At 42.3% G+C, this 27,341-nt stretch overlaps 1 protein-coding gene across 2 annotated transcripts in view; it reads left to right on the forward strand.

Annotated features, from left to right (window-relative positions):
• The first annotated feature begins 11,182 nt into the window (after window positions 1-11,182).
• CARD11 (caspase recruitment domain family member 11) overlaps window positions 11,183-27,341 on the forward strand; it is a 134,432-nt gene continuing 118,273 nt past the window's right edge. For both annotated transcript variants that reach the window (XM_036742281.1, XM_036742279.1), the window contains exon 1: window positions 11,183-11,389. Coding sequence is in view for 1 of the 2 variants with exons in the window: in XM_036742279.1 (XP_036598174.1) it covers window positions 11,377-11,389 (13 nt within the window). In the remaining variant the exon portion in view is untranslated. The remainder of the gene's footprint in view (window positions 11,390-27,341) is intronic.

Below are 27,341 nucleotides of genomic sequence, written 5' to 3' on the forward strand. Positions count from 1 at the left end.
GTATCAGTCTCCTCCTCTGTGGCCCCACTTACCATCCCTCTGACTTCCTGGTTCAGCAACAACTTGCCCTTCCTTGGCCACCTGTCTCCTAAGTGTGTTATCTTCTATTAAGCCTCCTGAGGGCAGAGACTGTCTTTACTTTTCTATTTGTATCATTAGCACTTAATATAGTACTTAGCACATAATGAACACTTAATAAATGATTTTTTTTAATCTATTCAAACATATAAAGTAAATATAAGGTAGTTTGGAAGACAGGCCACTACAGTTACTGGGATTGGAGCCATAGAACTGCAAGGGATTTAAGAGGCCCTCTACTAAACCCCTTCATTTTACAGTATAGGAAGCTGAAACTCAAGGTTAAGCCTAAAGTCAAACAAGTAACAAGTACTAGAAACGGGATCTGAACCCAGTTCCTTTGACTGCAGAGCCAGGCCTCTTTCCACTGTACCATCAGAAAAGCCTTTCTGTAGTAGGTGGTGACTGAACTGTTTGGAAGGAAGAGAGGGATTTTATGAAGGAGAGAATGCATCCTAAGCATGGGGGAGGACAAAGGCATGAAGATGAGAGCCGGGGAAAGAAGATAATAAATACAAAGTGACATGGGGAAGAGGGCATTACCAACTACAGGAAAAGATGAATCAGAACTATGGGTCATTAAAATTCCACGTTTCCTGTCCCTAAATAAGAGTCTGCCATCTTGAGCTGAAGTAGAACCTTCCAGAAGCCATGGGGGGCAGAAAAGAGCTGAGGTGACAAGTCTGTGGTCTCTGTATCCAGCGTAGCCTTCTGTCACTTCATATTCCCTGTGTCGGATCTCATTTTCCTCAACACTAGAAAAAGCCCACAGCTGCTATTTGCTTTGTGTTTCTATTACTTTTTGTACCTGTTTTCCAACACTTTTCAGGTACACAGGGGCATCTTTTACCTTTAATGGTCTCATCTACCAAGATCCATTTCAGGAAACAAACAAACAAAAGAAACCAAATCCTACTAGTGCCAAATAGCATCATAGAATATTAGAGCTGTAAGGGACATTACAGAAGATCCAGGCTGGCTCCCACATCCGGTAAAGGAAGATTATCGAGCCAAAAGAGACCTTCGGGACCCTCTAGTCTCTACAGATGAAGAAAACAAGGCCAAGGCAGGTCATGACTTGCCACACATCACGTCGGTAGGAAATAGCAGAGAAGGGATTTGAAACCCAGTTCTCTGACTCTGGAGCCATTGTTTTAGCCACTGTACAGAACCACTGAGGCCCAGAGAAGGGATGAGACTTATCCAAGGTCACATAGGCATCAAGTAAATTACTCTAACCACAGCTGATCTGGTCTTCTCTTCAGATTTCCCTACTCTTTACAAGTTTTCCAAGGGCATCCTTCTCCAGGAATTTATTCATTTTAAGAGAAATTATTGGAATATATGGAAAAATTATTATTAAAATATTAGAAACTTGTAGCACCTCAGATGGCATCCCCCTGCAGCCAGTGCTCTCCCCCACTTTCTATTTTCCCCTGTCACTTTTCAAATTCAGTCTTTCTATCCCATGGTGAACTATTTTTTTTTATTCCCTAGACAATCATTTTCCACTACAACTCTCAACTTCAGTCAAAAGCAGAAAACAAATACAAGTGCAGAACATTGTACTCTGGGGGGAAATCTGGGTCCCAAAGTAACAAATCAATCACACCCCCCAAAAAAGTAATTTCCCCAAGCAGAAATGGGTAAGCCCTTAGATTCTATTATCATACACACACACACACACACACACACACATTTTTTTCTTTTTCAGGGAGTCCTTACTCTTTCAAATGTAATCCACAGACTACAAGAGAGATTACTTTCTTGGAATGTATTATTTTTTTGCTGTCCCCAAATGAGCAGGATCTCATTTCTCAAAACCAACACACCTAACTACTTGGATCCATGTCCATACTGCCACACAGGAGCTGTAGGATACCTCCCCTTGGTCCTGCTTCATCCCTTCAGCTACCCTGTGCCATCCGGTCATGGCAGCCTCTGTGTTTGGCTGGTAAGTTTCACCTATGGGGCCTAGAAATTGGTTTCTTTTACTTTTCTGTACTCATTTCCCCCTGCTTTCTTCATCATTATTGTTGTCACCTCTGTTCCCTTTGAGCCCAACCTCATGTGAGATTTATTGTCATCACAGCAGTGTGATATGTTTTCACATGCCCTTTCATCTTGAGATCCACAGAGAAAAAAAATGGCCAACTTGAAAGAATCCCACAACTCTACCCACCACCCCCATGGCCTTCTAGCCAAGAGATGCCCAGAAATAGATTTCCTGATTTATCAAAAACACCTGTACTCTCTCCCCCGTGACTTCTTGAATCTGATTTCACCTCTTCTTTCAGGGCAGCTTCCCCCTTTCCTCCATTTATTCAAAACAACTTTCCTACTTCATTTCTTAAAGCTGACTCCAGTTAATGAAATGAGAGAAGAAAATAAAGTTTCAATAAAACCATAATACACATAACACATTTTAAAAGTATTTTTTAAAACAAGATGCTATTTGTGTTTCTCTCCTAGAAGATAAGCTCCTGGAGGACAGGAACTATGTGGCTTTTTGTTCTCTTTCATAGTACCTGGTTTCTTCTGAAGGCTTGATAATTAAGCAACAAAAAACAAAACTTTCCACTCTGAGGTAGGTAGTGAAGGAGGTGCTGGGAAAAAGGGGGAGGGGGTGTGAGGAGGAGTGCAGAGGTATGCAGAGGAGGAGGTGAAGTTTGTAAAACCAACTGCACCATCATCCCCATTTTACAGATGGAGAAACCAAGAAATGGAGAGCTGAAACTGCCTGCCCAAAACATAGTGACTCAAACATTTAACGAAGGTATTCAACACTCCTGATCTGACTCTGAGGCTGGCTCCCTAGATGAGGGGCTTACAAAATCTTTAAGGTTGTAGAATTAGCCTTCAGCATTATCATAGCCCAAGTCTTTAAACCTTGGGATGGTATAGTGATAGGGTTCTGGAGAAGTAAAGCAGTGACAACGCCTTCAGGTGACTGAACTCACTTTCAGGGAATCCTGAGATATGCCCCCTAGAACTTTGGGTTACCAAGAAGCACATTCTGACATCCTAGCAACCACAGCCATGACAATATTCTAGGAAATGGCAGCTGACGTAGGCTCCAACATCCAGCAGGTTAGACTGTTTTGTTTTTTTGATGATGCTTGACTTTTACACTGGACCTAGGATGTAATTTGCTATATAGAACTCCCAGTGAGGAAACTCCCTTTACCAATGCAGATCAACACCTGCACTGCATTTAGAGTCTTAGGAGAGCTGCCTGAGTCTCAGAGAAGTTAAGTAACTTGTCTAAGATTGCACAGCTAGTGTCAGAGGTACAACTTGAACCCATCTTTAAGTCTTTCTAGTTTTGAGGCCAGCTCTTTTTTTGATATACCATGCTGACTCATCCCAAACTTGATGAATTAAAAATTAGGTGGGGTGAAAGAAGAAAGATGAACTCCTTCATTTATACTGCTTGGATGTCTTCAGTTGTTTCCTTTAATAGGAAAGGGGAAGGATGAAGCAATTTAACATTCATGGTGATTGATGAGCATACAAGCCAAAAACTTTCAAATTTAAAGCCCGGGAACAAAAAATCATCATGCCCCTTGAGTTGTCCTAGACAGCCGGATTGGACTTTGATAAGGCACCTTTTATTCCAGGGAACCCAGAGCACTTTCAGGACTAATCAGTTACATGCTGGTAATACAGTTCTTCTGCCCGTAAACAAAGCATCCATTATGTGCTTGCTAGAAGCGTTCACACTTATACTCTTGGTCATTATAATGATTATTCATCATAATTCCTTCATTTGTACAGCGTTATAAGCCCAAGTCCCCTCCCAGAACTGTAAAATAGATACAATGTGCCAATTACCCTAACTTAATTAAGGGAGAATGAAAACATTAGTATAAAAAGTTACAAAGGGAATCTCAGCTACTTGGGGGAGATGGACAGTGGGCAGCCCTCAGGAAAAAGCTAGGTGGATATTGATGTCTCTTTTGATCAAAGGGAGAAAGCAGCCCCACTCCAAGACAGCACATAGGCATCGTCTGCTGTGGGTCCATGTTGCTTGTCCTCATGCAAGTATGGAATGTATGGGCATCAATGTGTATGTGCTATCCCTCTTAAAGAATGTAAGCTTCTTGAGAGACGTTTCATGCTTTTCTCGGTACCCCCAGCGCCTGGCACAGAGGAGATACTTCATAAATGCTTGAAGGATAGCAGGATTGCTGATGGATGCATAATTGTCGGGATGGGTACCATCCCATCCAAAGGGCCACACTCCTCAGAGCCTCAAATAACTGCAGATTTTGTGCAAATGTGCCTCAGCTCCAATATTGTAGCAGAGAGAATTTCAAGGGATCTGTCGCCCATGAGATATGCACAAGGCTATCTTCACATTTTATGGCTCAGGTGATTGGTAAAAAACAAAAAGTGCTGGATGTGTATTATGGACCCACAGCTTTTCTTTCTACATTTAAGCCATTATCCATGAAAGAGGAGAAAAAAAACAAATTCTCCCTTTGATCTGCCTCCACACCCACATGGGACTTTTGTAAGATCAACGGGTCACTTTTGAGGGTAAGGTAAAAGGAGGCTTCTTCAAAGAAGGGAGGCCTGAAGTAATTGGATACCAGTCTTGGAATCTGCTCTGCAAAGGGAAGCATAGAGTAAGCAACCTGAAATTAAGAAGGATGAGCATGGAGGGAATATGAGAGCACTGCCGCAAGAAATATATATGCATACATATATAAATGCAAAACATAATTAAATAATCTGAAAGCTCTGTTTTGCTCTCAAAGCTATTTGCAGGGGGAGGGTGCGTTAATAAATACAGCCCCGGTGAGGTATGACATCTGGGAAAAAAAGCAATATATTAATTCTCAGATCAATAGTTTGTGAAATGCCTTTTTGCTGTCCCAAGTGTGTGACTGTTTCCCTGATAAGGAATGATTTTCTTCCAGTTAAGGGCAACCACCACATGATGAGATTACTCTCTGGAGGGTGGGGAGGGGAAAGGTAGAGGGAAGGAAGAAATAATAGCAGAGGGGAGGGTCATTTAGGAGCCAGCATCACAGTTTCCCTCTGGACTCCCTGTCTGATTCCATTCTTTTTTCAGCAATACAGAAACACCCTCAAACATAGCCTCACAGTCTGACTCAGGACACTACTCCAAATAGAAAAAGGTTCTGAAATCTTGCTGTGTGACCCATCTATTGGCTTCGGTTTCTTCTTCTACAAAAGAAGAGGGTTGAACTATATCAGCAGACCTCAAACTTTTTGGTCTCAAGACCCCTTTACACTCTTAAAAATTACTGAACCCCTTCCTCCCACAAAAAGCTTGTGTTTACGTGGGTTATAGCTGTTCATATTTTGCTGATCTAGAAATCCAAACATCAGTATTATTATGTGTAACCCAGCCTTCTCTGGGCATGCCCAGTTCTTACGTGGAGGTGCCCTTAAGGGGGCTTTTGGAGCATATGCAATTTGTCCAAAGTATAATTTGCTACTGTGTGGTAGAGGATAAAAGAGGCTTCGGTTTTAGGCAATCTGGACATGCTCCAAAGGCCCCTCAAGGGCAGCTCCGTGTTGGGACTGGGCACGCCCAGAGAAGCCAAGGTTACACACAAAAAATAGATTTGACCTCATGGACATTCTGAAAGGATCTCTGTGGACCGTACTTTGAGAACCATGGCACTTTGTGATGGCTAAAGCCTCCTCCAACTCTTAAGATTCTACGAGCTCTATGGCCAAACCAGCAATAGAATCTAGTGTTCTTTCCACTCTATTTTTCTGTATCGTGATCACACAGAGGAAAAACAAAACAAAACATTGCATCTGGATTCAGAGGACCTAGGTCCAACTTTTGGATCTGCCACTTGTATGTTCTAGGGCAAATCACTTAATCTCTCTGAGTCTCAATTATGATCTCCTATGAAGACTCTTGTGAGTTTGCATCTTGAAATCCCAGCTCTAATACTTATTATCTATTTCTTTTGGGCCAAGTCACTCCCCCTCTCTGCCCTTTATTTTTTTCATCTTTAAATGAAAGAATTGGAGTCACTAAATGGTCCCCTCTAACTCTAAATCCTATGTTTCAGGTTATACCTCCATAACTCTCTTGCCCCACCTCCAGAATAGTGATTCAATAGCTATGCCTTTAAAAGCTGAGGATATGATCAACAACAATAAAAATAAACATTTACTAAGCACCTATTTTGTGTAAATAGAACAAAAAAATTCCTGCCCTCAAGTAGTTTTCATTCGACTTCTGGGGCATATAGGGCAGCATGTGCATAAACACAAATTCAGTACAAAATAATTTTGAGACAGAAAGTGGACCATTTTCTAGGGAAATGGAGAAAAGTTTTATGTAGGAGATGGTGCCTGAGCTGTGCATAGAAGGTAGTCTATGAGGCTGAGATGAGAAGGAAGTCATTCCATACAGAGGATAACTTCCACCAAGGTACAGGGCTAGAAGATGGAGTATCACATATGGGGAACAGCTGGTAGGCCAGTTTGGCTGGAACATGGAGGATGTGAAGTCATATCCAATAACCCTAGGAAGAGAAGTTGGAGCCAGATTGTGAAGGGTTTTAAATGCCGAACAGAAGAGCTTTAATGTTATCCTAGAAGCAATAGGGATCCACTGAGCAGGGAAGCGATATGGTTAGACCTATACTTTAGTAAGCTTATTTTAGTAAGCTGTGTAAAGGATGGCTGGAATAAAGGAGTAACTGAAAACAGGGAGACCAATTAGGAGAATATTGCCGTAGTTTGGGGAGAAGTAAGGAAAGGTTATGTAAGTGGAAAGAAGGCGTGAGTGCTAGATACTATAAAGATGGGATTGCCAAGACATGGCAACTTATTGGATTTAGAAGTGGAAAGAAAGAGAAGAGTCACAAAGGACTCCAAGGTGGTATGAATGAGGTTGATCCACAAAGATGGTTTCAAAGTGTCCCTGAAGTCAAAATTATTTTCATATGTAACCCAGGCTTCTTTGGGCATTCCTAGTTCTAACATGGAGGTGCCCTTGAGGGCCTTTGGAGCATGTCCAGATTTCCTAAAATGGAAGGCTAAACGAAATGGGAATAGTGCTATCAGGAGAAATGGGGAAGTTTGGAAGTAGGGTGGATTTAGGGGGAAATATAATGAGTTCTATTTTAGGCATGTTAAATGGAGAGGCCTTTGGGACATTTGGGAGAAATATCCAGTAAGCAGCTGGTAACATAGGACTGGAGCTCAGTCTAGAGATTAGGGCTGGATGTAGCTAGATTCGGGATCCATCTGCAGAGGTAACAATTGAACCTATAGTAAGGTATGGTACTATCAAGGGAAAGAGTATAGGAGGGAAAGAAGAGAGGAAAGGAGAAAAGGAGAGGGGGAGAAGAAAGAGGATGGGGAAAGGAGAGAAGAGAGGAGAGGAGGGAAAGAAGAGAGGAAAGGAGAAAAGGAGAGGGGGAGAAGAAAGAGGATGGGGAAAGGAGAGAAGAGAGGAGAGGAGGAAAGAAGAGAGGAAGGGAGAAGAGAGGAGGGAGAAGACAGGAAGGAGGGGGGAGGAAGGAAGAGGAAAAGAAAGGAAAGGAGAGAAGAGGAAATGGGAGGGAGAGGAGGGATGCGGAGCCTTTAGGGATGCCTAGACTTAGTGGGCATGAAAAGAACCATGATCTAGAAAAGGTTAGCGAGAATGAAAGGTCAAGCAGGTTGGACAGGAACTAATAGAGAATAGTATCCTTGAAGCCAAGAGAGGAGAGAATATTCAGAAGGGGAGGAAGTTTCAGAGCAAGACTGAGGAAAAACCACTGGATTTCACTCTCTGTGAGGTTACCAGTAAGGTTGTAATATTACTGGTAATCCTGTAGAGAGCAGTTTCAGTTGAGTGATGGGCTAAGAAACCAGATTGGAAGGGATTAAGAAGTGACTGGAAGGGGAGGCAATGGAAACAACACCGTTTTCTAGTTTAGCTATGAAAGAGATAAGAGATATAATTATAGATCTTGATGGAGTGGAAGGTTCAAATGCAGGATCCTTTTTTTTTAATAGAGAAGACTTGGGCATTTTTGAAGGCAGTTGAGAAGGACCCAGTAAATAAGACGAGAATGAATATTAGAAAAAGCAAATGATGGAAGAGGGCAAATTCCCAGAGGAAGAGGGAGAGGATGGGATCAATAGCACAAGTAGAGGGATTAGCCTGGGCTAGAAAGTCCACCAAAAAATGGAGCAGAGGATAATTAAATGAGGGGTGAAGAAGTGTTTTGAGTTGGAAGCTCAAGACAAATGGCAACTAATTTCTCAGTCAAATAAGAGGTGACATCCTCTGTTGAGAGTAAGAAGTGATATTAATAGGTCTGCTCTTCCAAGTTTCTAAGATTTCATGATCTTATACACTTGGACCATACTTCTCACATTTTATTTGTCTTCTTTCTTAGTTATTGTATTTGTGTAGTGCCTTTCCCCTAGAAGAATCTAGGGAATTGTTTTTTGGAGAATCAAAAATTAGAATAAACAGGAATGGAGAGAAAAGTTGAATAGGAAACTAACAAAAGTGGATACCAATGAGAGGGGTAGGTTGTTGAATAAGAAGTGCTTGCAATGGAAAAATCAAATCTTTAGGAAGAAATCTATAAAACTCCTAGGATGTTTCCTATCAGGCAAGTCATGATACACTTCTGAGTGTAGAGCTGATTGATTTTCTGAGTGGAGGGACATGAGGCTTAAGGCCAATTTGAGTAAACTCATTGCTCCTTGCCAGAAATGAAAGAAAGGAAGGAAGGAAGGAAAGAAAGAAAGAAAGAAAGAAAGAAAGAAAGAAAGAAAGGAAGGAAGGAAGGAAGGAAGGAAGGAAAGAAGGAAGGAAGGAAGGAAAGAAGGAAGGAAGGAAGGTAGGAAGGAAAGAAGGAAGGAAGGAAAGAAGGAAAGAAGGAAGGAAGGAAGGAAGGAAGGAAGGAAAGAAAGAAGGAAAGAAAGAGAAAGAAAGGAAGGAAGGAAGAAAAGAAAGAAAGGAAGGAAGAAAAGAAAGAAAAATAAGAAGTTAAACAAGCTTATTTCAAGAGAAATGACAAAAACTATATATTGTACAGACATACAAATATACACAAGAATTTTATGCAACCAACATGTTTTTGCCATCAACCAACCAACAAGAATTTATTAAGCAACTACTAAGTGCCAACTACTGTGCTAGGTGCTGGGGAATTAGGTAGATAGATTGATAAGTGTAAGGACAGATAGATGGATGAATAGACATATTGACTGACAGAAAAGCAGATAGATGATAAATGGATAGATATAAATGCAAGGAATGAAACAATCCCTTCTCTCAAGGAGCTAACATTTTAATGGAGTAGACAGCAAGTATTCAAGTATTTAGACAATATCTTCAAAGATAAAAAACAAAAATAAATACAAACTAGTTAATGAAAGGTAGTTTTAGAAGGAGGGAGCTAATAGTTTGGGGAGGGGGTGTTCAGGAAAGGCTTCATGCAGAATGTGGTGCTTGAGCTGAATCTTGAAGAAAGAGAAGGATTCTTTGAGGTGGAGGTGAGAAGGGAATGTATTCCAGGTATGGGAGATGGCTCTCAACAAAGGCTTGTGTTTGTCCTTTGTTTTCAAAGAGGACCATGACATCAGGAAAAATGATGACATGACTTGCAGTTTGAGTGAGGGAGGGCTGTGCAAGGTCACCAGCCTCACTTTCTCCTCCAGAGCCATCTGGGTCCAGTGGCCAGATACTCATCAGGATGACTGGAGATGGCTCAGGATGCAAAGGGAGACCCTGGCCCTTTTGACCTAAGGTCTTTTCAGGTTCTCACTTTGAGTGAGGTAAGGCCAGTCAAGGGATAACCCCTTTAATCAGAAGAAAAAAAATCAAACTGGGAGGGAAAGATCCTCAGGATTGCTAAGTCAAAAGACAAACAGTTACCATTGACATTCAGTCTGAGCCAGGAGGGCCCAAAACATAGCCATTAAGTGGAGCTTGTGCAGAGACCTATTGTGGTACAATCTATGAACTTAAGAGTGAAATGGTTGAGAAAAGAGAAAGAAGAAAGACAGAAAGGAAGGGAGTAAGGAAGGAGGAGGGAAAGAAGGAAGGAGGGAAGAAATGAAGGAAGAAATCTAGCCAGTAAATCCCAAGTTAACTGGGGAGCTTTTGGCCATCAAAATTTACCTTCCTTTGGAGAGGAGAAGGAGAGGCAGAAAGGCAGAAAAGGGGGAGATAGTGTAGCTCCAACAGAGAGAATGCCTTGGGCAATGGTTAGGAGGTCAGAGGATACAGACCAATTCTGTCAGAATTAAAAGTGCTGAAGGCAAAAAAAAAAAATGCTGAAGGTGATTGCAGGTCATATCTAAAGAGGCTGATGGAGAAAAGGAAGAAAGAGGAAGATATTGGATGTTCAAAAATGTAGCCCTATTTGTTTCTCATCTTTCTTTGGGAAAGTCTTATGTTTTAATTTCTCAAATGATTTTGGCTGTAAAGCGTATGAGGAACTTCTTCAGAAACGACTTAAGCTCCTGCAGGAAACGATGGCCCATACTTTGGGGCTACCAAGCTCTGCTTCCGAAGGAAGAGGACAGAAGTGTGCTATTCCTTTGGGGCTGTGCACAACTCAAATCCATGTGCATTCGCAGGCCTGCTGAAGACAGTAGGTCAGCCCAGCTTTCTTAAACCAAGACATAGACAGCCTAAAGCTTCCAGGGGAGCCCCAAGCAGCCATGTCCTTCTCCTCCTCCCTCCCCACCTTTCACCACCCCCATCCCCCATTCTCGTCTTTGCTCTAGCTTTTTCTCTCCTTGCGTCTCATTTCCCTCTTTCGCCAGGGTAATTCTGGTTCGTTCTAAGTCCCTCGACAAATTCTCCTTCAGATGTTAACAACTTTTTCTCCCCTTTCTTAATCTTTTTTTTTCTAACCTTTTGCATTTTTTTCGTCTCATTTCCTGTCTGGGTTTTGCATTTCCCTCCCCCGCCCCTCCCAGCCTATGACACACTTTCTTCTTTTTTAATCCTTTTTCCCCCTCTTTGCTCCAAGCTCATTCCTCAGGGCCTTCGCATAAGCCCCCTACCTCTCTTTCCTTCTCCAACGGCCCCCCCCCCCCCCCCGCTCCCATCTGCTCTCCCTGGAGCCCTGGGCGCAGCGCTCAGTCCCAGAAGCCCCACCACCCCACGCCAGCCTCTCCCATCACCACTGGGTTTGAAGAGGCGCCCCAGCCCGCCCGTCCTCCGATAGGAGGGGCGGGGGGCTCTTCGAGGAGGTCTGGGCCTGAAGGAGCCAGCCAGTGCTGGGGCATGTAGGAGGAGCGCCACTGACCGAGACCTGGACCTCCTGCGAAGCGCAAAGCATGAGTGCTCGAGGTAGGAAACCCCGAGACCGGATTGGGGGCGCCGGGGCTTGGCCGTAGTTGCCCCAGGCAGCGTCTCGGAGGGTGGAATGTCTGGGTCGCGCCCCACAATCCTTCCTCTGAGCCCCCAGTATCTAGGAAGTTATTTCTGAGTTTGTCTCTTTACTTCGGTCTCTGTCTCTGTGTCCTCTGTCTCTGTCATCCTCTCTGTCTCTTCCCCATTCTCTTCTTCCTCCCCTTCTGTAAGAAGAGAGGGTCAAGTTACACTGAAGGGGACCGAGGGGTGAAGTGTGGGGTGTAGAAACTGCCGGGCGAGGAACGTCCTCCGTGCACCTGCCCGCGAGGGAAGCAAAGTCCTCAGACATCCCGGAAGCCTGAAACTTTTGAGGACTCAGACCAGGGAGGTGCGGGGCGATCCAAAACTTGGAGAAACTGAGAAAGTCCTGGACTTGACGGCAGCCGGCCGCTGACCTTCTGTGGGGGAGGGTAGAGATTAGTTACAGCCCCCGCCCCTGTCCCTACCGTTGGAAAAGACTGAGGGCTTGTGGGAAGCCAGACTTGGGGCTGGGGGCGATGCTTCAAAGCTGAACTTGAGAGCTGTGGGAGCGGCTGTGCTCCTTCAGAGTGCGGGTCCTTCCGCCTCCCAGAGCCTTCCAGGACGAGGACTCGGGCAACGATTTAGTATCACATAGCATCTTTAATGCTGTTTTTTTTTTTTTTCTGCTGACATTTGCCCCTGTACTGAAGGTGGATATGGATTAACCCACCCAAAAGAAGCGAGTCGGCTTGGCACTTTCACCTAGTGCAGAGGCCTGGGACCAAACTCCCTCGGGCTATGTACTAATTAAGTTATTGGGAGTTTAACTAGAATCCTCTACTTCCTTTACCCCAATCTCCAGCTCTACTTACCCTCAAAAAAGGTGTGAGGAAACGATAGCGCAAACCTCGAAATCAGGGGATAAACTGGCAAACGAAAGTCTATCATAACAGTCTTGTAAAACCTTGGTTGAAAATTGGGAGGGGTTTGGCAGATCAGGATGAAAGTAAAGCACCCTCATCCTCAGATTTGTCAGTGATATCAACCTAGGAGCACGATAGATAGGCAATGTCTTAACAGATGAGAACAAGAGGCCAGATGGAATGAATGAATGAAAAGCATCTATTAACAACTTCGTATGTGTCAGGCTTTTTGCCAATCGCTGGGGATACAAAAACAAAAATTAAGACAGTTTCTGCCCTCTAGGAGCCTACGTACATTCTAATAATAGCTATCATTTATGCAATGCTTTAATGTTTGTAATTTGTTTTACAAGATTATCTTATTCTATTCTCACAACTCTAGGAGATATGTGCAATTGTTATCCCCATTTTGCAGTTGAAGAAACTGAGGCAAAAAAAAAAGGTTAAGCGATTTGCCCTGCGTCACGCAAATGTAAGTAGGTGTCTGAGGCCTGATTTGAACTCGGGTCTTCCCGACTCCTGGCACAGTATGACAGGAAAACAATCCATATAGGAGAAGGCTTGCTAGAGGGAGTTAGGTGGTTTAATAGAGAAAGTGCGAGAGTTGGAGTAAATAAGTTCCAAGTTCAAAACCTGCCTCAAACTCTAGCTGTGAGAGGCTGGGCAGATCATTTATCCTCTCTAGGCCTCTGTCTCCTCATCTGTGAAACAGGGGGACTGGACTTGTTGAGTTGTCTCAGTTGTGCCCAACTCTTCATGACCCCGTTTGGGGTTTTCTTGGCTTGCAATTTCCTTCTCTTGGTCATTTCACAGATGAGGAAACTGAGGCAAACATGTTTAAGTGACTTGTCCAGGGTCACACAGCTAGTGTCTGAGGCTAGATTTGAACTCCATCTTCCTGACACCAGGCCTGGTACTCTAGCCACGGTGCCACCTAGCTGTCCCAGTGTTAGACTTAATGACTTCCAAATTCTAGCTCTAATCCAATGATGCTATGTTTTGGTCTAAGAAGTGACAGGGATAGTATTGGAGACATCACGCAGTGGAGAAGGAGTAGGTATGCCGCAAGCATTGGGATAAAAGAAGTTCTACGCCTAAGTTGGTTTTGTTTTTGTTTTTGTTTTGGTGTCACCCAAGCAGGGAAGGTATGACTAGACCACAGTTCGTATGGAAAATATGTGAGGGTTTTAGTGCACTGCAAACTCAATATGCAGCAACAATAGGGTCTTGGACTCAAATCTGCATGAACAGAAATCCTTGTTCTCCTGGTCAGGCCACATCCAGAGCACTGAGCTCAGATCTGGATGCTACAAATCAAGGCTTGATGTATTGTTTTGTTGATTGCTAGGCAGAAGAAAGTGATGGAGAAAATGTTAATAATGAAAATTAATCATCTGTCAGATGCAATCTTTTTTTTGAAGATCTAGTTGTTAAACATTTGCCAGTATATCCCGGGAGGACAGTGACCAGACCAGTGAAGTGTCTGGAAACCACAACATACAAGGATAAATTAAAGGAACTGGAGACATTTAGTATAAAGAAGGCAAGACTCAGGAAGAACATGATAGCTGTCTTTAAGTATTTGAAGGCCCATCATATGGAAGAGGGATTAGATTGTCCTGCTTGGTCCCAGAAGACAGAACAAGGAGCCACTGATGGAAATTGCAGTGAGGGAGATTTTGACTTGACCTAAGGAAAAATGTCTTGACAATTAGAACTAACCAAAAGTGGAATGGCCCGCCTCTGGCGAAATGAGTTCCCTGTCACAGTGGTCTTTAAATGGAGACTGGATGATGGCCACTTGTCAAGAACAGATTCCTCCTCTGCTATTTGTTGCACTGCCTCCCAACTCTGAGTCTCTATACGATTCTAGGTTCTTGCCATCATTTGTAGCTAAATAAGAAACATTTGATTTTAGGAGATGGAGAGAATTTCCTGATTCATAATCTGCACAGTCTTTTAAATACTTAGTCCGGTTTTTCCCAGGGGTGATACTTATTTGAATCAATAAAGCATTTTGGAGCTTTGACTGTCTGCCTTGCCCTGTACTTGGAACTATGGTGGATGTAAGAGGGATGAGTCATGATGGTCTCTGCCCCCAACTAATACTAATGCTTAGACGACAACATCTGCCACATGGGAGCAGGATATGTGTGGTGTAGTGGAACGAACATTGGTTTATAGTATCATTGATTTAAATCTGGAATGGCCCTTAGAGGTCTTCTCATCTAATCCCCTCATTTTGTAAATGAGAAAACTGAGGTGCAAATAGGTTGTGACTTGGTCAAGGTCATAAAGATAGTATAATGCAGAGCTAGGATTTGAACTGGGTTCTCTGCCTTCAAAGTTTACTTTTCTTTCCATTGCCCCATTCTACTTAGGTCTAGAATCAGAGAACAGTGTGGTACACTGGCTCTTAAGTCAAGGGACTTGGGTTCCCTTTGTACTTACTAGCCATGTAACCTCTGTGTATTTCAGTTTCCTCATCTGTAAAATGGGGGACTGCCATGTTGGGCTAATTGGTATCTGAAGGCCCTTCCAGCTTCAGCTCTAGAGCTATTATCCTATGATCTTAAAAGGGGGGTTAGATCAAGCGTTCTGCTGCTTATTAAATGATCCGCTCAAGGTCATACGGGTAGTCTCTCTGGCCCTCAATTAACTCTCTTATAAAGCGAGGAGGTTGGATTAGATGATCTCCAAAGATTGCTCCAATTCTAAATTCAGTGAACTTGTGATACGCTAATTAATTAAATGCTTTAGTGCAGAATTGGGAGACATCATTAGAGGCTGGAATAGTAGAAGAAGGATTCTTGGCATTCACAGGACTTGAGTTTGGACTTGAAAGGTAGGTAGGATTTGGATAGGTGGAGAGGAATGTGGAGGGTATTTCAGGCTATCTGAAGCTTACACCAGTTTCATTTTTGTAAATCTGTGTTTCATCAGGCTGCCTACCACCCTTTTCAGAAAGATCTGCTTAAGGGGATACTCAGAGGAAATTTGGGGATTGGAGGGAGAGAGGGAGAAAGAAAGGCCCATGGAAACCAAAGAGGCCTCAGAAGTATAGATAATCCCTTGTCGTACATCAAAGGCTAAATCAAATCAGGGTTTTTAGATGATTATAATGAAAAGAACCATCAAATGCCAAGTCTCCTCAAATCCAAGGGCCAACGGGGCCAGCTTTTAAAACACCTTTCAATGTTCCTTTCTCCTTACACATGTACTATAGGTTTAAGCCAATTGTCTCTCGCAATAGAGGTGACTGTCTTGGTCTGATGAGTCACGACATCCCTGGGGTAACCACTTCAACACAGGAAACAAGATATATCTTTTTCTCTTACAAATCTAAACCTGCCCTCTATTCTAAAAACTTGATCAAGGGAGAGTCAACCAATCAAGTCCATCTACTTAAGTGTAGGGACCTTTCCCTTGTTCCTGGATGTTTCCTGTGAAAGGTACCTTCCCCTCACCTGGCTGTGCCATCAGATCTATAAAGAGAAATATTTGGGTGAATTTTAAACTAGGGGCATGCAGAAATTTAAAGGAGAGATCCACCACAGTGCTACCTTAAAAACCCTTCCCTCCTACTAATCCTATTTCAAGAAAAAGAAAAATTAAGCCAAGTTTCTCTCTGGATTCTAGGCATCTCACAGGTGCACACATTCCAGACACAGGTATAGCTGCCAACAAACCCTCCCCTAACATTCTCCTCAAAGATTCTGCCTACGCCCTTGAGGTACTCCTCCTTTCTGGGTCAGTGGTTTTAATGGGGTGAACATTTTCGGGAGGGTAGCCTTTTGGGTTATGATTTGTTCAAGGGCTCAGGGATTATAATGGCACTGTCAAATATATGTAATTGGTGTCTGTGGCACAGATCCAATGAGTAATAAAAGCTTTTCTGTTTCAGCTTCCTCAGTCATTCCTCTCCCCCTCCCTTCCTCCCTCTCTCCCCTTCTCCACCTTCTTCTATCCCCGATTACTCTTGCCCCTCACTGACAAAGAATGAACCTACTACCAGTCTATTATACTATAGTTTCCCTGGGAAAGGTTACCCAGGCCCTCCTATGTTCTCAGTTTGGTAAGTGAATTACTTATATCTGGGCATTTATTTGGAGGGTGTCAGTAAGAGGAAAAAAATGGTTTCTTGGAGTCTCATGTATGATATCCTCCCTAAAGAAGGTGTTCGGTTCTCTGTGGAATTTCCATACCAAGGATGGGCAGCTAGTGGTGCAGTGGAGAGAGGGCCAGGCCTGGAGTCAGAAGGTCTCATCTTCCTGGGTTCAAATCTTGCCTCAGATACTTACTAGCAGTATGACCCTGGGCGAATCACTTAACCTTGTTTGCCTCAGTTTCTTCATCTGTAAAATGAACTGGAGAAGGAAATGACCAACTACCCCAGTATCTTTGGCAAGAAACCCCCCGAATGGGGTGACAAAGAGTCGGACATAACTGAACAGCAATAGCAGTGATTATGATAATAATTATAGTTGTTTACATGTTGTCTGCCCTAGACTATGAAGTCCTTGAAAGCGGAGGCTGTTTTTGTTAAGTTTTGTAAAGCCTTCTTTATAGTCCCAGCACTTATTAGAGTGCCTAACCTGTAGAAGATACTTAATAAATGCTTGTTGACTTCACAAAACTTTTTCCACCCAGCCCTATCTCACTTTTACGCCTGTGTATAACCTCTATACACTTCAGTAGCCTGGAAGGAACAGTAGCAATTTGACAAGGTAATGTAATCATACCTATAGCTGACATATAAATGGACTATGAGCTTTGGCAAACCCTGTACATATTTCTTAATTCAGCCAGAATTAAGAGCCTACTATGTGCTAGGCCAGGCTACAAAGACAGCCTCTGCCTTCCCGTGCTTACATTTTATGAGGAGAGATAACATGCGCATAACCTGGCTATGGGTGTATTTAAAGGAAACAAGCATTTGTCAAAGCACCTACTATGTGTCAAGCACTGCACTAAACACCATTATTTCCATTTTATTGTCAAGGAAATTAAACTTAAGTGACTTGGCCAGGGTCACCCAGCTAGTAAAGTGTCTGAGGTCCAATTTGAATGCAGGTCTTCCTGATGTTGCCCTGAAGCCAACTTAACCTGTGACTTCAGGGCCAGTGTCCACTACACTGTCTCAAGAAGAGGTCAATGTGATTGAATGGAAAGATTTAAAGTCTTTTCTGTGAATGTGAGGGAGTGTGTGTGTGTGTGTGTGTGTGTGTGTGTGTGTTTGTGTGTGTGTATGTTTGTGTGTGTGTGTTTGCGTGTGTGTGTGTGTGTGTGTGTGTGTGTGTGTGTGTGTATTATAATATATGAACACAAAGTAATTGGAAATTTTGAGAGTAAAGGCACTAGAAGCTTATTTAAGCCTCACAACAACCCTGTGAGGTAAGTGCTACAGATATTACGATCCTTATTGTACAGATGGAGAAACTGAGAGATTTCATGATTTGTCCCAGAGTCCACTGCCAGTAAATGTGTAAGATGGGTTTTCTTCCTGACTTCAGGTCTCATCTACAACTATGCCATGTTGATCCACGTCCATTCTCCTACTCGTCCTAGTGAATCTTTTTCTTGTAACCCAGTGGTGCCAAAAGTGGGTATCTATGTCAGTGAGTCGTAGCTTCTGCAGGGCTGTGCCTTTGGAAGTCTTCACTGGAACCACCCTAGTCTATGATGTTCAGAAAAGGGAGAGAATTGACATTTATTTCCTAGCTCTTTCTTCTGCTTTTTTTCCCCAACAAGTAGAAGGAGGGGGGAGAGGTGGGTTAGTGGGAGGTGGAGGGAGGAGGTCATTTCCCATGAGCTAGATTTAGCTATGAGCAGCTTTTGAAGACTAACAATTGTTGAATCATCCTGCACCTCACTCCCCAACAAACCCTTATGGCCTGGCTTCCCCACTGGCCCTTTAGTTCTCTATATGAGCATGGTTGCCTGGGGGAGCTTCCTCTCTGGCACACCCTCTGTTGAAGTGAGTTATGGTACCAGCTTTGAATGGCAATAACAGGCTGTGCCAGAAATCACAGAGGCCTCAGAGGTGCCATCCAATGGCAAAATGGATGTCCCATTTTTTGATCTAAGGGCAAACAAAAGCACAGTGTGGGTATTATTAGGGGTTTTATAAATTGTTACTTCAGTGAATAAATGTTAGTTTGAAGTAAAACTGCATTTTATTGACATTAGTATTTCAGTTTCTGCCTTTGAGTAAAGTCTGTGTAATTCATTGAGAGTCAAGGGAGGGAAAAACCAGGCATATTATAAAGGGAATTGAGTGTAGTTAGTTCAATTTCTAAAATAGTGAGTTTGAATAATAATGATACTGTACACTTTCTCACATATATGTTCTGTCTAAGGGTTCTCAGCTGCTTTTCAAAAAGTAACTCATTAATCTCTGTGGTGCCTCTGGGAATTGAGCAGTTATGCCTGTTTATTTCACTGATGGAGAAACTGAGGCATATAGAGGTTGGGCAGGACTTTTCATACCCAGGGCTGTTTTCTGACCATTCGAAAGCGTTCCTTCCCATGTGGTCAGAGGAAAAGTGTTGTGGTTTTTTTTTTTTTTTGAGCACTCTGGAAGTGCAAACTTTCTGACATTTTTTTTTGTGGGGGAGAGATAAAGGATGGGGGTGGAAAGAGATAATAGGTAAGAATTTTGAAGATGTACAAGTGCAGAATGCCATATGGCTGCTGAAGGAGCTAAGTGCTCTGAACGCCTAATGGATCTTCTCCCTTTTTTCCTTTCAAATTATATGGACACATTTTTCACTAGCTAATTTTGAAATATAGCTTTTTGATGCATAAAAAAGCCTCCGTATATTATAGCAGAGTCAGCCTAATTGGGCATATGAGACAAAATCAAATGAGATAATAGATGTGTAAGAACACTTTGAAAAGTATAAAGTGCTATAAAGATGTAAGGTGTGTACTTTATAGGCATATTCAGGTGGTCTATTTGGATATGTTCTCTGAATGGGGGCATATCATTTCCCCTATAATCTGGAAGAGCCAGCCCCACAGAAATTGGGAGCATCAAATAAGAAAGTTCTGAGGATTTTCTGAATATACTTAAGAAGGGCTATTCATTCATTCTGTCAATAAAGATTTACTGAGTACCCACTGAGCAACTGGTGCACGGAGTCTTGGACAGATGGCCAGCATGATCAGATCAGCCTGTTCTCCTCTATTATCTGCAACATATGAGAAATGGAAGAACTCTAGATATGGAAGTGGACTGTTTAGGGATATGATCTTAGAGCAAGCTTGTATTTGTAAGCGAAATGTTAAATTTTCATTGTGATCATTTACACCTTGGAAAAAATTAGCAAATGCTTACAAATCTGGGCTTGACCTGTTTTGTTGATTGTCTATCATTCTCATTTCTGTTCTCAATTTTTCCTCTACCTTTCTTATTTGGTTTTTAAAATCTTTTTTTAATTCTTCCAGGAATTCTTTTTGATCTTGAGACCAATTCACATTTGTCTTTGAGTCTTTGCACATAGCAGCAGCTCTGACTTTGTTGTCTTCTTCTGAGTTTGTGTTTTCATCTTCCCTATCACCATAGTGACTTTGTATTGTCAGATTCATTTTTTTTTTTGGTTTGTTCATTTTTCCAGCCCATTTCTTGATATTTAAGTTTATGTTAATGTTGGGCTCTGTTTCTGGGGTGGAGCAGATATTTTCCTAAGCTTCAGGTTTTTTTGTCCAGCCACTTTCAGAGCTAGTTCTAGGAGTCTGTAAGTTTTCAGTTCTTCCAAAGTGGTATGATCTAGGAGAGATGTGGTGAATGTTCTCCTGACATGTGCTCTGGTTTGTGAATGACCACAAGTACTCTTTTCTGCCATGGAACTGTGACCAGGGTCCCTGTTCCCATGTGGTTGCAAGCGATGGTGTGCTAGTGCTCCTCCTTGCCCTGGGACTATGACCCAGGACTTCAGCCCAGATCTGAGTGTGGGCAATGCAACAGAGTCCTAGACCCATTGCAAGCAAAGGCACCCCATAATCTCCTTTTGATCAGTTGTCCAACTCCCCTTCCTATCTGTGGACTAAGAGCTCTGGGAGCTGTTGCAGCTATTGATTCAGTTACTCCCAAGGCCTGCTGCTGGTTTGCTGGGGCATGGCTTGCACTAGTGCAGCCTGTGCTGGACTGAGCTCCATTCTTACCTTGGTGCAACAGACTTTTCCTGCTGACCTTCTAAGTTATCTTAGCCTAGAAAATTGTTTCACTCCGTTCTTTTGTGGGTTCTGCTGCTCTAGAATTCATTATTTAAAGTTGTTTGGAGGAGAATTTGGGAGAGCTCAGTCAAGTCCCTGCCTTTTCTCTCCCATCTTGGCTCCACCCCCATGTTGATTGTCTAGACTTAAGAAAGTGAAGGGGGAAAATGATAATAATATAGATTAAACTTAAAAGTGTCCCATGCATGTAGATTTTTTTCTAGAGAACCAGTTGTTAAACATTTACCATTATACTACTGGCCTGTACTTGTGTTATATTTTAGAGTTCATCCTACGTTCATTGGCAGATGTTATCCAAGCAATCAGAACATTGCTAGTTTGAGTATCCTATTGCAGACCTAGAGATAGCAGCTTACCCTTAAATAAACTATGGGGGCTTCCTTTTACCTCAAGAATCAAATGAATATAAATTCCTCTGTTTGGTATTTAAAGCCCTTCACAGTCTGGTTTCCAGACCTGTTATAAACCACTCCTTTTCAACACATTCTTTGGTACATCCCAACTGGACCACTCGCTGTTCTTCATATATGACATTATAACAGGTATCTCTGCCTTTGCATGGCATTTCCCCTACGCTTGGAATATACTCCCCCCATCATTTCTACCTCTTAGAATTCCTAGCTTCCTGCAATTTTTTTTATTGTTTAGATGTTTCAGTCATATCTGACTCTTTGAGATGCCATTTGGGGTTTTCTTGCCAAACATACTAGAGTGGTTTGCCATTTCCTTCTCCAGCTCATTTTACAGATGAGGAAACTGAGGTAAACAGGGTTAAATGACTAGTAAGTCTCTGAGGCTGGATTTGAACTCAGATCTTCCTGACTCCAGGCCCAGCACTGCATCACCAAATTTCCCAAAAAGCCTAGCTCAAATGTCACCTCTTTCTTACAAGAGGCCTTTCCTGATATCCCCACCTGTAAATGTCTCCACCCCCTGCTAATTACCTTGTTATTTATCTTGCATATACTTTTTTTTTTATGTATACATGTCTTTCCCCATTGAATGTAAGTTTTTTGAGGGCAGGAACTGTTTCATTTATATATTTGTATACCCAGGGCCTGAGGACCTGGCACAGAGTAGGTACTTTACAAATGCTTATTGACTGAATGAATGATAACTCAGTCATCCTGGGTAAATATTGGCTTATTCTGCATAAATGATAGAATGTTCCTGTTGCTACTGTATCTTTACTATTATCATTTACTAATACTATTCTGGAGACAATTACATGACGGCTAGGTGACACAGTAGATAGAGTGGTGGGCCTGGAGTCAGGAAGACCTGAGTTCAAATGTGGCCTCAGACACTTACTAGCTGTGTGACACTGGACTAGTCACTTAACCTCTGCCTCAGTTTCCTCAGCTATAAAATAGGGATAATAATAGTACCTACCTTCCAGGGATATCATGATAATTAAATAAGATGATATTTGTATAGTGCTTAGCCTAGTGTCTGGCACATAGCAGGTGCTTAAAAAATGCTTGTTCCCTTCCATCCCTCCCAAATGAACAGCAACATAGTACAAAAACAGCGTTGGACTGGGAGGCAAGACAGATGGTACACTGGTCCAATCTTATGTACTAACTTACTGTATGACCTTAAGCAGACCTCTTAGTTTCTCTGAAACTCAGTTTCCTCATATATAAAGTAAAACTAATAACACCTGCCTTGCTTGCCACCCAGTGATATTATGAAGCATGCCTGAGAAAACGGATGTAAAAGCATATTGAAAATTAAAAGGTGCCACATGAATATGGCAACGTGCCAACATGCCCAGGTGTTTGCCTGGGGTGGGGGGTAATTTGCATCAGTGAAGGAAGTAGCTACATAAATAAAATCATGGCTCCATCAGCTTCAGGTATTTCTGTGTAACAGTGGATTGAGAACTGCCCTTGGAGGCAGGAAGATATGCAACCAACTTTTTACTCTGACATGTACAGAGCTGGAGCAAGTCACTTAATTTTTCTCCACCTCAGGAAACTCTTTAAAACAGGAATTTTTAACCTGAGGTCCATGTACTCCCAATGGATCTGTGGATAAATTTCAGGGAGTGGGTGAATTTTTAAAAAAATATTTTGATGACTATATTTCGATATAATTAATTTCCTTTGTAAGCCTCTGTATTTGGGTTTTTGCCTTTAAAAGCATTATGATGAGAAAGAGTGCAGAGGTGTCACCATATTCCCAAAGGAATTAAGAACACAAAAAAGGTTAAATCTTGCTCTAAGACCATGAGCTGCAGAGAAGGTGCTGACCCGCATTGGTTGAGGAAGTTTGCTCCGTTGGGAGCTCGGTATCCCTAGACCTAATATGTAATGACCTCTACAGGGTTTCTTGTCAATTGACGTATCATACGATGGAAATTTGAATCCTGGCTTTGCCGCTTAGTAGCTGTGTAGCCTTGGGCAAATTTCTTTTCCTTCTTAGAGACTCAGTTTCTTTACCTGAAAAATTAGAATGACGTTCTACTATTTTCTAATAATCATAATTCTATTACACATTACCTCTCAGGGTTGCTTTGCGGCAAGCGCTGTATAAATGTTAATTACTACTTCTGTTCAGATCCCTGTAACCATTCTAATAAGAATAGCTTATATCTTTATAGCAATTTTTATAATCTATTAAACACCTTCAGCAACATTGTCTCAGGTCTCACAACACCTCAGGAGAGAGGCAGGCGAGGGGATACTCTCTCTATCTTGTGGATGAGGAAATTAGGAACTGAAGGGCTTTGTCCAAGGTCACTTAACTATTGTTAGAGATGGGACTTGAGCCCAGGTTTTCTGGTTTCTGAACTAGTTAGTACAATTCTTCTATACTAAGGGTATCTTTACTTGCTTTTTTGTGTTTGGGGGGTAGGGTAGGACAGAGGGGGGAGTTAGATCCTCTTTCTCTGGATGTTTTTTTTTTCCAAAAAACATTTGTTATTATAGACTTAACACCAAGAGTTTGTACTCCGTTTAGCACAATCACAAAATTGCCTTGGCATTTCCCCAAACAATAGACTGAGCTTTGGGGTTGTCCTTTGATTTTTTTTTAACTATAACAAAACAATGACTTTGGATGATGCTGGTGATGATTAGAAAGGTAATTAATGTGGCTGATGTATTGGCTGGGCTGTGTCTGTGCTCTGAAGATCACGGAGTCTTTAAAAACAAATGAGGCAGCTGAGGGATGGAAGCATCAGAGGCACTCAACAGCTCCTCAGAAAATATTCGAATAGTCCCCAGGGACTCCTGAGTCCACATCCTGTGTCCTAACCACTTGATAAAGTTACTTCTCTATAATGTCCATGCCATACTGGGGTGGGGGTGGGAGGGTTGGAGAGGGGAATCTTTCAGAGTGAAATTACCCTCATTGCCAACATCTCTGGAGCTAAGTTAATTCTCCAGTTGGGTAGTTAGGAGGCAATCAGGTTCCCTGAAGCATTGCTGGATGAATCCCCTAGATAATTTCTTTAGTGAGGATTGCTCCACAGTCTGCTGAAATCTACCAAAATGATTCTGCATTATACTGTGAAACTTTATCTGTCCCTGAATCTGGAGAGCCTCCCTTCTTTCACCTTGAACGCTGTGACAATTCTTTCTGGTTCTCCTGCTACAGCCCTAGACAAAGATCTCCATTTGCGGTCTCCTCCTTGCATTACCTTTTCCCAGAGACCCTTGGGAGCCATCTATCCTTATCCTGTTTGGCTTGGGAAAGCTTTGGGGCATTTCTTCTTGCCAGTGTCATATTTCTAGTCGGATTCATGGCTTGGACTCTTATTTATTAGTTTATGAGTTTTATTGTAATGAGTTTCATTTCCTTCTGTCTTTTACTCAGTTCCTTATTCTCCGGCCTTTGTCATGAACGATGTTGGTGCACTGTGAGACAAGAAGCACTGAAAACAAAAAGCTTTTTTTTATGAGGAAAAATCTGTGAAACTATTTGCTATGGCTCTGGAAACAGTGAATCTCTGCTCTCCAACCCTATTCCTCTACCGCCCCCCCCAACACACACACACACAAAGAAGTAAACAAATATTAACAGTCTCATGTTGAGAGTGGAATCACAGACATTTCCCCAAATGGATGTCTCCTAAACCCATTAGTGTCTTCTGCATTGCTCCTTTAGGGTTTGCCGATTCTGTAGGTGGAATCGGTGGCTATTTAAGAAATCTAAATTTATAGTCTCACCAAAAAAAAATCTCCCCCAGCAGCTTGCCTGAAAATGCCACCATGAAATTCACTCCTTACAGACCTTCTGGAGACAGGTGCCAAATTTGAATTAAACCATCTCTGTCTTTAAGAACCGCCAAGTGGGTGGGGGTGACACCTACATGAAGAAGGCACTTGCATTGGTAGGATCATAAATTTAGATCTGGAAGGGGTCTTAGAATCCATTTTACAGGTGAGAAAATTGAGGCAGAGATATTAATGGTCACATAAGTAGTATCTAAGGTAGAATTTGAATCCAGGATCTCCAGACTCCAAGTTCAGTACACCTTATCCACTACACCTTGAAAATAAACCTCTGTTTTGTCCACCTGTTTATTGAGAACTGCACCATTCTACCTAGTTCTTATACTCAGCATCTTCACTACTCAAAATCAACCATTGGTTATTACGTGTGTGTGTGTGTGTGTGTGTGTCTGTGTCTGTGTCTGTGTATTTATATATATTGACCTGTTTCATCTGTCCTTCATATATCTTCATACCTCTTGCTCTCTGACTTCCAGTGTCCATCATGTTCAGACTACAACTTACCTGTTCTGACCATAGATTGTTGAACTTTTAGCCCTCACTGGGGATGTTCTCCCAAACCCCACCAGCCCTAGCTGTCTCTTTCTGTTCTACCCAGTCTTCTCTCCACAGATTAGTTCCTCCAACAAGTACGTTTTAACTGGCGTAAACTATTACTTGAGAGGCAGCATGTCATGGTGGCTGGAGAGTCAGGAAGACCTTGTTTCAGGTTCTAACTCTGATACATCATGGCAGTGTAACCTTGAGTAAATCCTTTAATCTTTCCTTGCTCTAGGCAGAGAACTTCCTGTACCAAGGCAGGCCTTCACTTTCTAGTCTTAAAGAATTATCTAGAACAGAATTCTCAAACATAGGTATTGCAGACTTCAACGCTCCCAATGCAGCCAAACCAGATTAAAATATGATTGGGGGACAGCTAGGTGGCCCAGTGGATAGAGCACCAGCCCTGAAATGAGGAGGACTTGAATTCAAATGTGGCCTCAGACACTTATTATCTGTATGACCCTGGGCAAATCACTTAACCCCATTGTCTCAAAAAGAAAAAATATAATTGGGAATATTTAAGAAAATGAATAAGAATACAATAGAACACAGATAACGTTCCTATATGGTTTTCTAAGGCAATATGCAACCTAGAAGAATTAAAAGAATAAAAAAAGTCTCTGATCTAGTATAGATCCCTAAAGGCTGTGTTTTGTCCTTCATTTTCGAAGAGGGCCATGACATCAGGGAAATGAGGACACGACTTGGAGTTGACTTTGATTTGAGTGAGGGAGGGCTGTTCAAGGTCACCAGCCTCACTTTCTCCTCCAGAGCCATCTTGGTCCAGTGGCCTGATATTCACCAGGACCACTGGAGATAGCCCAGGATGCAATAGGAAGCCCTGGCCATTTTAAGGCTAAGGCCCTTTCATGTACTCACTTAGAGTGAGGTAAGGCCCATTCAGTGAATAGGCCTCTTTAAAAAGTAAGTCAAGCGATGGCCCCTTTAATTAGAAAAAAAGAAAAAAAATCCAACTGGGAGGGGAAGACCCTCAGGGTTGCAGTTCCAAAGAGAAACAGTTCGCACTGATGTTCACTCTGAGCCAGAATGGCCCTAGGATTTTGTACTTCCAGGAAGTAAAGGAGTAACTAAATAAGGTATCACATTGTCTGGCTGGGGTTGGGTCCTGAGGTTGCAGTTTATCTGATTAACCCTTTACCAACCCCTGCCCTGAAGCAAACAGCAGGGCTCTGAAGCAGATTGTTCTAAATCTTTTTTGGATGTTACCAACCACTTTGGCTGTCAGGTGAGGTCCACGGATCCCTTCCCAGAATAATGTTTTCAAATGCGTAAAACAAATACATTGGATTATAAAAGAAATAAATTGCCTCAAAATTGTCACCATACTGTCGAATCCTGCCTCAGATACTTTCTGTGTGACTTTGAGCAAGCCACTTAATCTCTCTATGCCTCAATTTCCTCATCTGTAAAATAGTAAAATTATAATAGCACCTACCTCCCAAGGTTGTTAGGAGGATAAAAGGAGATATTTGTAAAGAGCTTCGCAAAACTTAAAGCACTATGTAAATTTTAGCTATTATCATTATTATATTTTTTTTAAAAACAAGTTCATGGATCTCAGGTCAAGCACTCATCCTCTAAAGAAATGGGACTCAGATATATGTTGTTGACAGCTAAGCTTTAAAGACTCTGTGCAGAAAGGGGCCGAGTTAGAGTGTTGCTGCCCACAAACTCCCTCTTTTTATTACAAGCCAGGCAGTTAAATATTTATAAAGCACCTACTATGTGCCAGGCACTGTGCTAAGGACTGGGGATGCAAATAGTTAAAAGAAAAGCAGTCTCCGCCCTCAAGGAGCTAAAATCAATCTAATGGGGGAAAGCTGAAAGTGGAGGAGAATGGGAGAGAGGGAGGGAAAGTGCCCAGCCCTGGAGCATAATGGAGAAGTCCTAAAGAGTGAAGCCTTTGAAAAGTGAAATGACCTGGGCACCCTTCTTCAATGGAAGTTTGAGGAGGAACTCTCC

The sequence above is a fragment of the Trichosurus vulpecula genome, chromosome 1, assembly GCF_011100635.1.
Source record: "Trichosurus vulpecula isolate mTriVul1 chromosome 1, mTriVul1.pri, whole genome shotgun sequence".
NCBI lineage: Eukaryota > Metazoa > Chordata > Mammalia > Diprotodontia > Phalangeridae > Trichosurus > Trichosurus vulpecula.